The sequence below is a fragment of the Antedon bifida genome, chromosome 3 (genome assembly GCF_963402885.1).
Source record: "Antedon bifida chromosome 3, ecAntBifi1.1, whole genome shotgun sequence".
NCBI classification, from domain to species: Eukaryota; Metazoa; Echinodermata; class Crinoidea; order Comatulida; family Antedonidae; genus Antedon; species Antedon bifida.
The window spans coordinates 33,720,976-33,735,334 of NC_136228.1; the positions used below are offsets into that span (position 1 = coordinate 33,720,976).

The following is a 14,359-nucleotide window of genomic DNA, read 5'->3' on the forward strand; positions in this document are numbered from 1 at the left end:
AACGTGCAACAAAGTAATATTATTTTATACCGATATCAGTAGATTGTATTAGGAAACGGTTGTGTAGACAATTCTCAACTTTATTTCATTCTTTTATAAATCCGATGATGTACAGCAAACCTCAAACACTGGTGTATGCTAATTATTTAACATGATTACCAAATGATTAACCTCATTTATTCACAATAGAAGTGAAAAAACGACGAACTTTTTATTTCAATATATATATATATTTTATTTTTTTATTTGGTATAAAAAACAAAAGAAAAAACAGGACCGACGAAGCGGTAACACACAGAAAAAAAACCAGATTAATTAATTAAAGTACATTGAGAATATATTAAAAAAATATTAAGAGTAAAACTATAAAACATTTTCTCTTCAAAGGTAAACATCTGAAGAAAAAAGATTTTAGTATTCATCTAATTCCTAACTATACTAATTCACCCTTATGCTTCTCCTGGGTTGTTCACAGCATCCATTCTCAAATAATTATTTGTTTGGTTACTATTTTCTTGCGACGCATTTTGTTTCTTAAGTTTTCTGAAAGATATAATTATACATCAAATACTTGACATGTAATGCGACAAACATGAATTCTGTAAGTTTATGTGTTTAAACCTAATATGATATTAATTAATTAATTTAATATGAGAAAATGTTTGTTACCTGATGACAAGCAACAACAACAAGATGATGATAAGTAGAAAGAGTGATGGTAAAATGGCCGCAATGATATAACTTGTATTGCTGTTACTTTCTTCATCCTTTTGAACTATAAACAAAATAACATAAATATAGGTCTATACAAATGCTGATTTTACAAAAGGCCTAAGGAAGAGAAAGACATACTGAGTGCCATTAGCCACCATAATACAATTGTGACTAGACTTTCTGTAGACTAGACAAGTCTGTATGTATTGTCTTTTTTTATGTTAGTCCACACGTACGACGTCGTCGTTTCGATTTTTGTCTGAAAATTTACAAGCTCAAGTAGTATACGTATGAAGCGCCATATGTGCCAAAATATTTATCTTTTTACTAATATTAGGTCAAAACTCCGTCTTGAACCCAGACTAAATTGTGACACGCATGATGCTAAATACATGTGAATTAAATTTGAGATTTTCTTACTATTTGTTTCGGCGTTTCCAGCAGCAGCAGGCATGTTTTTGATTTGTCCATTTTTAATGACGTCAGTTGCAACCATCACGTTCGGTGAAAATTCCCCATATCCTTTGGCGTTTCTTGCTGCTATCTAAAACAAAACAAACATTAATACTATCATTGTTTCCGGCCTACTTTAACAGAATTATGTAAAATGATAATCATATGACACCCTTCAAATACCAGACATTCAGATTTATAATATAGGATAAACATAAAAACATACCTTCACATTGTACTCAGTTCCTGGGTGAATGTTTTCTTCAACATGTAGATACTTATTAGTTGTAAGTTTGTTGATTGTAAACAAACATGATTTGATAATGACATTATATTCAATGACGTCACACAAGCTTCCATCAACTGGTGGACTCCATTGAATAGTGATCGATGACGCAGTTGTGGAGAGTGACGTAATATTTGGAGCGTTTGAATCTATAAATATATATTAAAATGGATAAATAAATGGGGTTGTGGGGGAGTTCGTGCGGCGACAAAGAGCGACGCTCAACTCCACAGACCTCTTTTTAAGAACATCACGTCATTGAAAACGAATAAAATTTATTGAAATGAATAGACAAAGTCAATTAAACTTACATGTTGCAGCAGCAACGTCTTCCCGAACGACCGTTCCGTTTGAGTTGAAATAAGAACTCCAAACTAAGAAGGTGTACGATACACATGCTTCAATTCCTTCATTCAGTATCACGTGAGTTGCTGTCGTACTCCCCTCTTGTTGTACGTTTCCATTTTGCAGCAATTGATAGAAATAATGCAGATTTCCATAGGAATCACATGGTGCAGGCTTCCACTTCATCAAAAGTGTAGTTTCATTGGTGGTTGAATTTTCGGTAATTGAGGGCGCTGAGAAAAATAAAACATACTTGGAATAATTCTGAACACAACATTCGGTTGCATATCACATCATTACTCATTTTAGAAGCATAACACAGGTAGTGTATACACATCTGGTAGATCTTTAACTTGTTATTCACCTGAGGGCGGTATATGTAGGTTCTCTCCCCAATCTCCCGCAATGTCTTTACTGTTAACAACTCGAGCGTCTACGTCATAAGCAACACATTTTGATATTCCAATAATTGACACTTGGAGATTGAGTTTGGTTGTGTTGATTACGCCTTCAACATGTCCGTCAATGCTCTCGTATCTCACTTGATATCGAAGTATGTCATTACATTGAATTCGTTCAGGAGCACTAGAAACATTCTAGATAGAATTAAGAAATAAAAATTCATCATTGTTTTGATTTTATAGAATATTTATTATTTCAATAGTTAATTATTTTCAATAGTATACCTATACCAGTTTAAAAACACAAAATGGTATCGTATTATACTACTGACGTCCTATAGTAATAGTGCGTACTATTGCACGCCATGTGGCCCACATTCGTCCAATCAAATGACCGGAATTTATTTAGACACCCTATAGTATAGAATAGATGCATCTTCTTGGGGTCCAGCTATAGCGTACTACAGTATGTAAATCAAACACAAATTGTGTCAAACAAACTGTTCCAATTTTAAAAACTTCAAACCGGAATCAACTTAACCATTGTTATTTTTTAGTTTTATTTATTTAGATTATGCAGTTCAGTTTTAAATATATTTTTATGCGATATAAATAATGAAATAAATACCTTCACCGCTAAGATGATGAAATTGTCTTCAATTGCTTTCAGTTCTATGGTTGGTGCTTCTAGAGGTTCTAAAAGAGATCACAAATATACATTTAGATACTTTGGTAGAAAAAACATTGTTACCAACGGTTAACGATGACATACTAAACCTCCAATATAGTGGAGGTCTTATAAGCGTTATTTTCTATAATGTATCTTGTACTGTAGGCCTATTGAAATCATTAGAATAAAAAGCAACCTATATAATGTACGTAACATAGGGGCACTGGCAAATATATACAATAATGATTCTGATGAATAAATAAATAAACATTCTTACTTTTGCACACGTTATTGGCAATATCCATACTACTATGCGGACCAAACGTTTCAATACCCGCCACCAATCTACTGTGTTGCGTGTAGAATAAAAGACCAGACTCTGGTGATAAGTTATCAATTATCATAACGCCATCGTCGACAGTTGTATTAACTGAAGTAAATGTATTCAATGTATCCAATGCTCTATACCACAATGATGTTGTAACAATAGTTCCTGTTCCGTAGTCTTCACCTGGTACCCAAGAAGCGTTTATTGTTAGCGTGGTTGCAGTGGAGCTGACGACAGTCGGTCCGGTGCTACGGTATGGTAAAGCTTAACCAAGAAAAGACAATATAAAGAATTTATTTCGTTATTATTCAGTATTTTTACTTCCCTAATTAATCCTTTCTTGTACAATTTGTAATTTTGATTATTTTACGTCATTTTTCTTTTCATTTTGATCATCCCCACTTTTCGACAAATAGAACTTTATTGAAAATTCAGCATTAATTGTATTTAAATCAAGGATAGTACAGATTCACTACAGTAACCATAATCATAATCATCGTCATCATCTTACTCATCATCATCATCATCATCGTCGTCGTCGTCAAATTGTGGATTGGTTAATGAAATTGTATAAAATATTTGATAAACCAAACAGGAACATCATATACAGAATATTTATAAAACAAACTATATACCTATGCTGCAGTCATGACCAGCCCATGCCTCGTGGCACCCAGCATCACAGCTACCATCTCGATTACAAGGAGCATCATTTTTACAATGACACGGATAGTTACACAATAAACCAAACGTACCGTACGGACAGCTACGTTCTAGTTTTCGTTCTATTTAAAAAGAAAACAGATTGATTAGATCAACCTATTAAGGTATCAAAATATAAACATCAATAACTTAATTGCGTAACAGTTAGGAAACGGAATTGCGAAAGAAAGTTTACAGAAGTCGACGGTATTGAAACGTACATATGTTTATAAAAAAAATAATTAAAGATATATTGTCTCTCCAAACTTTTTTTTTCACAATTTTTGTTGAATATGCCATTTTAATGTCACGTAATAGTTATTTACTTTGACCATAGATTTGATCGAAAAATAAATTATTTACCTGAAAAAATGTAATTTAAAGCAAAAAAAAATGCTTAAATGATCTGTCAGACAATGGTTTTTGGTTAAAATTAACCGTTTCTTTTGTCTTTTTATAAGTGAAATAATAATAATATATTTGTTGTGGGTTTTTTTTTACAAACTTTATTAAAACTGCAAAATGGCCTATTTAAAGTCTGATTTTATTAATCTTCATTTTTCATGTTTTGGGGGGAACAATACATCCTCCAAAATACACAAAAAACTATATATAAAAAAAGAACAGAAGGTGGTGAAATAAAAAAAAAAGCAAAATAAAATTTACAATCGAAGATGAATCGGTTTCTTACCCTGACATCCGGGTCCTGTGTAATAGTCTGAACACGTCACGTTTTCCCGGCATCCCTTTCCATTGTCACAATCGTTGGATGAACAGTGACAAGTTTGAAGACAATCTGCTCCATATTGTTTATATGTACAAGCTGTAACAAAAATAATTATGCATAATACACAATGTTTCAGATCTAAAGCTCTGTCTACACTATCAAACTAGTTTGACAAAAAATGTGTGATGTGCCCAAATATGGTAGTGATATGGCCAAATATGATAGTGATGTGACATCATCATGTCCATATATGGGCACATCTCGTTGAGTGGAATAGTTCAGGATTGAAATCATCATGTCCATATATGGGCACATCTCGTACATTTACTATTTTAATTAGTTGGCAATATGTATTAAGCATTTGAGCTTGCGTCGTCAAAATGTAAGTGTTTACGTTCATAATAATCATCGAATACCGTTAAGCGCAGTGTATGAAGCATTAAAAAATAAGTGACTACAGCCAACAAACCCGTATGACAATCGTTTCCGCTATAGCCACGATAACAGGAACAACCGACAGGATCAGGAGGACAAAAATGCACACCCATACAAGTAGGGTTGCTACCACTTGTACAACCAAGAGCACACGTCCTACCCCAGTTGTGCAGCTCACAAGCTAGCAAAGATAAGAATGTAAACTAAGCAATATGAATATGCAGAGATGGCATAACTGATAAAGAATGGAACTTTGAAGAAGGTCTGAGTCTTGGTTTGGTGGTGTGGCTGCCGCGGCGCTGCGTTATACCAAACCATAACATAAGAATGTGTTTTTACCGGTTTCACAATGTTCTCCCGTAAATCCTGCGGGGCAAATACAGACACCCGTCTTGTCGTCACAAACTCCTCCATTGTAACATACTGGACAATCTTCCTCACAATCTGGAGGATTCCATTTGGGTGAAGGGCAACCTATGGCGATAATAAAACATTTTCCATTCAGTATAACATGAATAGGATAATGTGCGTAAGCCGCGATAGATATGGACTGCATCTCAGAGGCGTTACTACGCATGTCTCGTCGTCGTTATTTGACTACAGATATAAAGAACAATGTAAAAAGATCTGAAGAAATCACGTGACTAACCTCTTACTATTAACCTCATTATTCCATGCCGTCCGGTTTCATATTTGTAGCATTCATACACGCCGCCATCTTTAGCGCGTATATTGCTAAGTGTAATTGATGTTTCAGAATACCACCTGGTAACTGGGTCGCCATAGTTATGCCTCCACTGCAAAGAGTACAAGTATCTGCCTCTATCCAGTGAAATAGTAACAGATTCACCAACACCGACAGTTTGTGTTCTGGATTTCATTGTAATAGTACCTGTAATATAATTATTTGGTTTGCGGTACACCATTTGTTTCCAAAAGGATATAGAGATAATGGTTGAGAATTTCTGGAGAAATACTAGGCTGTTAAAGTGATAATGTACGTAATGTGGTTGGTCATCAAAGAAAATAGACTGGCCAATGTGGACCAAACCAAACTAAGCTTATCAGAGGCAAAGGTATATGATAAAACGAAGACTATGACATGCCTTACTCATAGATCGTACAATAAGCAAGAGATAGCTAGGGCACTGTTCATAAAATTGCTGCAAGCACATGGGCGCAGACATATTATATGCTAAAAATACTCCTTTTGTAAGGTTTTATGTGAAATAAAACTCACCATGTAATTCAGTTACTACAACAGCTGACCTAGTATGGACGTCGTCTTTAGACGCTTCGAATGTAAATACACCAACCCTTTGACCAAATGGTAAACTCTTAACGCCAAGATACATGAAGTCTTCATGGACAGAGTAAGACACTTTGCTAGTTGTGGAAAATATTCTATCATTTGGCATATCTAAGGTTAAATCACCCGTTGTGTCGTTAAAATCTCCCGAATGACCAGTGTCAGCCCAGCTTACATTTTGTTTGGCGTCTTTATACAAAATACCAACGCTAGCATTTGTTGTCATGTTGCCTTTCACTATAATTCCACGGACTTCGTTTTGAGTATCGCTGGCAAGTGATGTTGCCAACATGGTAATGTCTAAAACCTCTGAAATAAATATAATGTTATAATACTACAAATTATTTTTATAGAAAGGTGAATATGAAGTTCGTTTCTTGATGTTATAACCACACCATTATTGCAAATAATATAAAAAAATAGCCATAGTACCAAATTATAACGGAGATTATAATTTCGTGTTTGACAGTAATGCATTTAATAATGTGAAAAATAAATACTGTACTTCAAAATAAGTTTATTTATTGAAATTACATCCTAAAAAGTAGGCTAAGTAACAGTATCCTGTTGACATGAATTACAAATATTCGGAATATACTGGTAGGCCTACTTATTTAACAATGTTTAAATATCAATTATGCTATTGAATTACAGACGTAGAACAATTGAAAAAAACGTAGTTGCCGATGATGGTACACCAAGCAGTACGTAAACTCAAATTATAGAAGAATAGTTTTTAACTTAATAGTTATACATAATGCAAAAAACACAGGCTTACCCGAAGAAGTTTGGGTTGTTATAGATAAACAGTAAACTACTGACACAATATAAAGTATCGCATGCATGTTGATAGGCCTAATACTGACGAACTCTCAATAGCTTCTATGTTATTTTTCGATACAGTGCTGTTTCGGTAATTTATTTTAAGTTTACTGTTTTATAATCCGAAATCCAGATACATTGGAACATCTTGGTACCAATTGTTAATCTTTAAAGTACTTCCTTTATCAGGGTCATGTGAGGAGATAATATTACTCTGTCGCATGAGATGGTTTCTGCGCATGCGTTCTCCAAGGTTCACCTTGATACTCTGCACATAAATTGATCACGTGACAGCAATAATCGATATTTTATTGCTATCGGTACCAAGCTCTTTCCCACACGCCCCTGGAAAAGGAAATAGAAGGATAACTATAGGTACCAAGTTGTGTCGATAATAAAGGAAACATCATGTGTCAATCAAGGCATAATGGATTTTGGTTCAAAATCAAGTAATTACTAAAAGCAAGTAAGCAAGTGTTAGTTAAAGTATATGAAACAACATCATTGGGAGTGTTGGGATCAAAATGCTGATTACATTAAAGTTTGTGTCGATTTTGATCTACTGTTTTCTTACAAGAACCTCTGCAGGTAAGACTCATGATATTTTTATTTATAAATCCTAGGTGTTATCATTTTCCGTCTGAACACGAGCTTAGGCAACAACCATTTAGCTTACATAAACATAAAGTCACCACAGAATGTTCTGACAGTTCAATCCCTTGAAACGTCTCGCTGTCCAACTCTCCAAACTCTTCAGAAGATTATCGTGACACAAAATACAGTTTCTGCCATATTTCCAGATTTTTTGGACATTACTATACTGACAAGAGCACTTGCAGCTGGAGTCGATGGACATGACATCCTTGGATATATAGGGAAGAATGATATGACAACAGATGTCAGCATTGGTATGTTCCTAATACATTCCAAGAAAAATGTAAGCTGGCCTGACACTGGTTATTCGGGAGATTTTAACCAAACAACAGGTGATGTATCAATAGATATGCCAGATGATAGACTCTTTTACACATCCAGCAATCTGGCTTACTCTATTGATGAAAACTTTATGTATTTTGGTGTTAGTAATCTAGAAGTAACACAACAGGTCGGTGTGCATACATTAGAAGCGTCTAAAGATGGCGTCATTACTAAATCAGCTGTCGTTGTAACACGAATGTACGGTAAGTAAAGTAAAAAAAACATTAAAAACATTTGAGAAGTGTTCATGGCATAAATGAATAAACAATGGCACATTCTATAGACACAAAAATAAGGAACCACCGTGATTTGTAAAAGAGATGATCGCTAATTCAGCAACCAGAGTAAATACAAACTCCATCCAATCTTTCAATTCTTGTTATCGTATTTATTATATTTTGATACAAATAAAATGCAGGTGATTTTACAATGGAGTCTAGAACATTGACGGTTGGTGTTGGTGAATCTGCCACTATCAACATCGACACGGGTAAAAACAGCTGGACTAAACAGTGGAGACATAACTATGGTGAACAGATTTGGAAGTGGGGTGGTTATTCGACCATTGTAATTCCTAATGTACGCGCTAAAGATGGCGGAGTGTATGAATGTTATTTGTATGTTAATGGACGTCAAGGTATAATGCGATTGATAGTAAGAGGTTAGTACAAATACAAATATTAATAATAACTAATAATAATTATTGATAGTGAGAATAAGTGAATAAAATGTATAACTAAAAATGACAAAGTAGGTTTTAAAAACAAAAAGAGGACCACTCCCTTCATTTTAAGTTTTAAAAAAGGTCTACAAGAAAGAGAGATAGTCTACAACGACGTTACCGTAAAAAAAGAAATGTTCAAAAAATGTTAATGTACGGTATTCTTAATTAGATTGCCCTTCACCAAAATGGAATCCTCCTGGTTGTGAAGAGGACTGCCCAGTATGCTACAATGGAGGAGTTTGTGATGATAAGACGGGTGTCTGTGTTTGCCCAGCAGGGTTTATGGGAGAACATTGTGAAAAGGGTAAGCAACGCATTAAATTCAGACGCTAATCGCTCACATGTATTTCCCATTTCCAATGATCTTATTCAAGTGAACTCTTTAATAATACAATCCATTATTTCGGTAGCTTGTGAGTCGAGCAATTGGGGTCGATATTGTGATATGAAATGTGACAGCGGTAATCCACATTGTGTTGGTATGCTGTTGTGTCCTCCTGACCCAGTTGGTTGTTCATGCAATCGTGGGTATAGCGGAAACGATTGCCACACAGGTCAGTTAATTTGTCATCATTTACATACTATGTATTTTCTAATAATAGGAAAAGGAGTAATATTGGACATACTTTAACAAATTATATTTCAACAGAGTGTAGTGGCTTGAAATATGGAGCAAATTGTCTTCAAACTTGTCATTGCAATTCAGAGGATTGTGACAATAGTAGGGGATGCCGGGAAAATGCGACATGTTCAGACGGTTACAAAGGACCCGGATGTCAAGGTAAGAATTCAGCTTCGTTCTTATTGAAAGAATTACGTGAGAATAACAACTTTATAAAAAGTATTGCAATATAATATATTTTATTTATTTTCGATATAGTTTTGAATCAAGAGTGTCCACATCATACGTTTGGTGTGTTGTGTAACTACCCGTGTCATTGCATAGGTGATAGTAAGTGTAATCCTGATGGGAGCTGTGACAATGGGTGTCTACAGGGATGGGCAGGGCATGATTGCAGTACAGGTATATTAAAAATGTATTTGCTTTTGTGAAGTATAAATTACTTGATTGAAAACACAATTACATTTGACTTATCACTGTGGTTATAACTCAATTTGTCACTTGATTTCTATTTTGTTAATGGTGGCCTCTACGTCTAGACTTATTGTGACCACCATCCACATTTATAAATAGTTAACAAACAAACAATTTTCTTTTTTTTGGGGTTAAGCTTTGCCATACCGTAGCACCGCACCAACTGTCGTCAGCTCCACTGCAACCACGCTAACAATAAACGCTTCTTGGGTACCAGGTGAAGACTACGGGACAGGAACTATTGTTACGACATCATTGTGGTATAAATATAGAATGTCACCATTGAGCACATTTACATCAGTTAATACAACTAACAACGACGGCTTTATCACTATTGATAACATTTTACCAGAGTCAAATGTTGAATTCTACGCTCATCACAGCAGAATGGTGGCGGGTATTGAGACGTTTGGTCCACCAAGTCCGAAAGGGTATTCCGAGCTCAATTGTTCAAGTAAGAATACTACCTAAATATTCAATAAGCATTTCAGATTTAATTGTTTCTTTTGTCGGTGCAATTTTAACATTCTATATATTTATAAATGCATTGTTGAGTAGTGTATCATTCAAGTGAGTTGAAATAGTTCTCAAGAACTCAAGAAAAGGGCACATATTAACGGCATCATATTTAGAATAAACCTATCACTGTTACTAAAATTTGCATTATTTTACCCTTCAAGAACCTCTAGACGAGCCAACCGTAGAGTTGAAAGAAATTGACGACAATTACATCGTATTAGAAATACAGGTATGTTTATATTGTATCTAGATCTACGAATTGACATTGGCGTAGGCCTATGTTTAAAAAAAAATAATATACAGTTACTGCTGACACTGGCTCTATATAAATCTACAAAAGTTTTACCAAGTTTTTGCTATCTACAAGAAAATATAGAATAGACAACCTTCCAATAGTTACAAATATTTTTCTAGAATGTTTCCGATGTCCATGAACGAATTCAATGCAATGACATACTTCGATATCAGATGAGATACGAGAGTATAGATGGAACTATAAAGGACATCGTCAACACAACAGAACGTTATAACAGACAAATACCAATTGAAACATCAAAATGTGTTGCCTATGACGTGTATGCTAGAGTTGTCAACAATAGAGATATTGCAGGAGATTGGGGAGAACGCTTACACATACCACCCTTAGGTAAATATTTCAGCACAAAACTAAGGATTAGCAGAAATAAAAGTTTGTAAAGTAAGCCTTTTTAAAAGTCAATTCTGATTTTAAAAATCTTAAGATAAACAATAAACAAGCAACAATGACATTGTCGTTGTTTGTCTTATGAACAATGTAAATATGTAAATAATAACGCACAACATTTAAACAGATCAAGATTGTACTGAAGTTAAAAGAATAATTTTTTCATATAGGCCTACTTAACAGACTATATTTCCTAAATTGAATGGAATTTAAACCGCAATTAAATGCAACATTTCAAATTTAAGAAAAGGCCTACTGGATGTATACAAAAGTATGAATTATTTATAACAGTGTTTTCAATTTTTTAACAGCTCCTTCAAATGACAAAGAATCAACCGCTAATGAAACAGCACTTATGATGAGATGGACGGCTGCATCTTGTGTTTCGTATGGGAATATTCGGTATTTCTATCAATTGTTGCAAAATGAAAACTTACAAAAAGAGGGGAGTACGACAGTAACTCACGTGTTACTGAATGAAGGAATTAAAGCCTGTGAATCGTACACCTTCTTAGTTTGGAGTTCTTATTTAAACTCAAACGGAACTGCTGTTCAGCGAGAAATTGTTGCTACAACTTGTAAGTAAACTGAGCTGGTTTATTTATCCAAAAATAATGTATGCCCATTAATTATAACCATCATTTGATATTAAAAACTGTGTTTCGTTCCTGTTTTATGTATGAGGAAGGGGAATAAAAGTAAGAACATTCTAAGCTTTTGAATTTTGCTTCATTTGTAGATCCGGGAGCTCCAAATATTACGTCACTCTGCACAACTGCGTCATCGATCACTATTCAATGGAGTCCACCAGTTGATGGAAGCTTGTGTGAAGTCATTGAATATAATGTCATTATCACATCATGTTTGTTTACAATTAACAAACATACAACTAATAAGTATCTACATGTTGAAGAAAACATTCACCCAGGAACAGAATATAGTGTGAAGGTACTGTATGTGTTGAAACATTTTGAAAATTAATCTATCCATAACACTGTTGATAACACACAAAACCGTAAAAAAGAATATTAATTTGAATTTTAGATAGCAGCAAGAAACGTCAAAGGATTTGGTGAATTTTCTCCAAATAAATTGATTACAACTGAGCTATCGGGAGGCAATAACCAACAAAAAACAAGAAATGGTAAGCAGCTATATTCATCTACTATCCATAAGAAAAAAAACCGGTTAGCATAGTTAAGACACAATTAACATAATTAGTCAACTTCTTGACTTATTTTTTCTTGACTTATTTTCAGAGATTTTGCGTTTACGTTTCTTCTAATGTTTTGTTTTCAGAATGTGTGTCAATCGAGAAGAACGAGAACGATAGAATCGGAGCATACTGCGATTGGTTAGAGGCTGACCTCAGAGAAATGTCTGGAGAAGATCAAACACAGCTAATTAAACGAATCAAGGATCTGATTTTTAAGTTTTAATGAGTAGTTTTTGATCAAACTCATACTATATTCTTACAGTTTTCAAATAGTTAGGTCAATATTTAATTGATTTATTAAAGAAAAGAACCAAAACAAAAAGTGTACAAGTTCATTATGAAACATGTGTTCTACGTAAGAAGAAAACAGGGTGGTCAAGAATCACTTTAATCAAGATCCAAATATATTGGAACATCTTGGTACCAATTGTTATCCTTATACTTCCTTTAGTAAGGTCATGCGAGGAAATTTACTTTGGCATTAGCTGGTTTGTGCGCATGCGTTCATCAAGTTTTACCTTGATAACCTGCTCACTAATCACGTGATATCAATTATGGATAGACAAATGCCATCGGTACCGAGTTCTTTCCCACACGCCCATGGTAAAGGAAATAGAAGGATAACAATAGGTACCAAGTTGTGTCGATAATAAAGGAAATCATCATGTGTCACTCAAGGCATAATGGATCTTGGTTCACAAAACAGCAAGTAATTACTAAAACCAACTTAAAATCATTGATAAGTAGTTGAAACAACATCACTACAACAGAATTTGGCATCAGAATGCTTGCTACATTAAATATTGTGCTGATTTTGTACTGTTTTCTTACAACAGCACAAACTTCTTCAGGTAAGACTGTGCATTTATTATTGGTTCATAACTTCGTGTGGACACGAATTTAGTTTTAGAGTTTTTGTCGTTGCAATATGGTACCAATCTGGTATGCAATTCCAACTCTATCATGTCCACACTTCCGTTTACTTCACACCTTTGTCTGTTGGTTTAGTATTGTATAATAATACTAAATTAGAAATTCCAAATTAAATTATCAGAAAATCGGTTCCTCTCATCATTGTAATATTGAGTTGCAGACAGTGCAGAGTACATTCTGCTCGTAGTTGTTTTGAATATGCAAAGGAATAGGCCAAAATGAACCATGATTTAACTATAAGTCAACACACAGGTGGGTTCTGGAGATACAATTTAAATGAGGTCCACGTCATCTTTCATCTTGTTGAGCCCGGCAGACATGGCGTTACTTTAAAAAAAACACTCTCATATTTACAGATTTTTTGGACATTACGATCCTGGCAAGAGTACGAGCTCGACCAGGTGGTAATAACGATATCCGTGGATACATAGGAAAGGGTAACATGACAACAGATGTTAGCATTAGCATTTTGCATAAAGATTTCCAGCAAAACGTCACTTGGGCCGACACTGGTAATACTGGTGATTTTAACCAAAAAACAGGCAATTTATCAATAGATATGCCTGATGATAGAATCTTTAACACACCCAGCAGTTTAGTTTACTCAGTTGATGAAGACTTTATGTATCTTGGTGTTAAAGGTTTACCAACAGCACAGGAGGTCGGCGTATATTCCTTTAAAGCATCTAAAGATGACGTCATTACTAGATCAGCTGCTGTTGTCACGAATTACGGCAAGTTTTCATCCATTTTTTTATACGCCTTCTTTACAAAATGTAAAATTATGATAAATTAAAAAAACATACGTTGTGGTAATAGCATAAACGAACAAACAGTTTCACCTTCAATAGACAAACGAACGGATGACGACAATGCTGTGAAAAAATGTAATACTTTTCTGAACCTTTCGCACTACTTGTTTGTTTGTTTAATGGCTGTCCAACTAGTCTGAAAAAGACCACTGAGGCAAAATACCAAAAACCAGAGTAAATCACAAT

At 34.5% G+C, this 14,359-nt stretch overlaps 4 protein-coding genes across 5 annotated transcripts in view; 2 read left to right on the plus strand and 2 right to left on the minus strand.

Moving 5' to 3' along the window:
* Positions 1-14,359, minus strand: part of LOC144837981 (uncharacterized) — a 213,204-nt gene that overhangs the window by 170,496 nt on the left and 28,349 nt on the right. The gene's annotated exons all lie outside the window — the stretch shown is intronic.
* Positions 222-7,345, minus strand: LOC144837481 (uncharacterized). Of its 2 annotated transcripts, none has more exons than XM_078692619.1 (15): positions 7,149-7,345; positions 6,302-6,679; positions 5,711-5,953; positions 5,401-5,535; positions 5,096-5,242; positions 4,591-4,722; positions 3,953-3,982; positions 3,147-3,461; positions 2,828-2,895; positions 2,163-2,394; positions 1,765-2,031; positions 1,394-1,602; positions 1,135-1,258; positions 670-775; positions 222-543 (listed from the first exon to the last, which is right to left on the minus strand). In XM_078692619.1, exons 1-15 carry the CDS (start codon positions 7,213-7,215, stop codon positions 450-452), a joined length of 2,547 nt encoding a protein of 848 aa, XP_078548745.1. In that variant the 5' UTR covers positions 7,216-7,345; the 3' UTR covers positions 222-449. The 2 variants fall into 2 exon arrangements, with proteins under 2 accessions (XP_078548745.1, XP_078548744.1); XM_078692618.1 differs by having other exon boundaries at positions 3,833-3,982.
* LOC144837629 (uncharacterized) lies at positions 7,730-12,731 on the plus strand. Its single transcript, XM_078692825.1, has 14 exons — positions 7,730-7,780; positions 7,993-8,373; positions 8,589-8,831; positions 9,064-9,198; positions 9,305-9,448; positions 9,544-9,675; positions 9,775-9,918; positions 10,127-10,444; positions 10,671-10,738; positions 10,924-11,155; positions 11,524-11,790; positions 11,952-12,160; positions 12,257-12,356; positions 12,512-12,731. The coding sequence occupies exons 2-14, from the start codon at positions 8,079-8,081 to the stop codon at positions 12,649-12,651; spliced, it is 2,427 nt and encodes an 808-aa protein (XP_078548951.1). The 5' UTR covers positions 7,730-7,780; positions 7,993-8,078; the 3' UTR covers positions 12,652-12,731.
* Positions 13,086-14,313, plus strand: LOC144838395 (uncharacterized). Its single transcript, XM_078693734.1, has 3 exons — positions 13,086-13,279; positions 13,718-14,095; positions 14,213-14,313. The coding sequence occupies exons 1-3, from the start codon at positions 13,213-13,215 to the stop codon at positions 14,311-14,313; spliced, it is 546 nt and encodes a 181-aa protein (XP_078549860.1). The 5' UTR covers positions 13,086-13,212.

What these genes read in the sequence shown, in the direction of transcription:
- LOC144837629 (XM_078692825.1), top strand. Translation starts at nt 8,079, where the DNA reads ATGACAACAGATGTCAGCATTGGTATGTTCCTAATACATTCCAAGAAA. An exon ending in AATGCGATTGATAGTAAGAG is followed by an intron (nt 8,832 to 9,063) that starts GTTAGTACAAAT and finishes ATTCTTAATTAG; the next exon opens with ATTGCCCTTCACCAAAATGG. An exon ending in ACATCGTATTAGAAATACAG is followed by an intron (nt 10,739 to 10,923) that starts GTATGTTTATAT and finishes ATATTTTTCTAG; the next exon opens with AATGTTTCCGATGTCCATGA.
- LOC144837481 (XM_078692618.1), bottom strand. Translation starts at nt 7,215, where the DNA reads ATGCATGCGATACTTTATATTGTGTCAGTAGTTTACTGTTTATCTATA. An exon ending in TGTAGTAACTGAATTACATG is followed by an intron (nt 5,954 to 6,301) that starts GTGAGTTTTATT and finishes ATTATATTACAG; the next exon opens with GTACTATTACAATGAAATCC. An exon ending in TGGAAACGCCGAAACAAATA is followed by an intron (nt 776 to 1,134) that starts GTAAGAAAATCT and finishes TTTTGTTTATAG; the next exon opens with TTCAAAAGGATGAAGAAAGT.
- LOC144838395 (XM_078693734.1), top strand. Translation starts at nt 13,213, where the DNA reads ATGCTTGCTACATTAAATATTGTGCTGATTTTGTACTGTTTTCTTACA. An exon ending in AACAGCACAAACTTCTTCAG is followed by an intron (nt 13,280 to 13,717) that starts GTAAGACTGTGC and finishes TCATATTTACAG; the next exon opens with ATTTTTTGGACATTACGATC. An exon ending in TGCTGTTGTCACGAATTACG is followed by an intron (nt 14,096 to 14,212) that starts GCAAGTTTTCAT and finishes CACCTTCAATAG; the next exon opens with ACAAACGAACGGATGACGAC.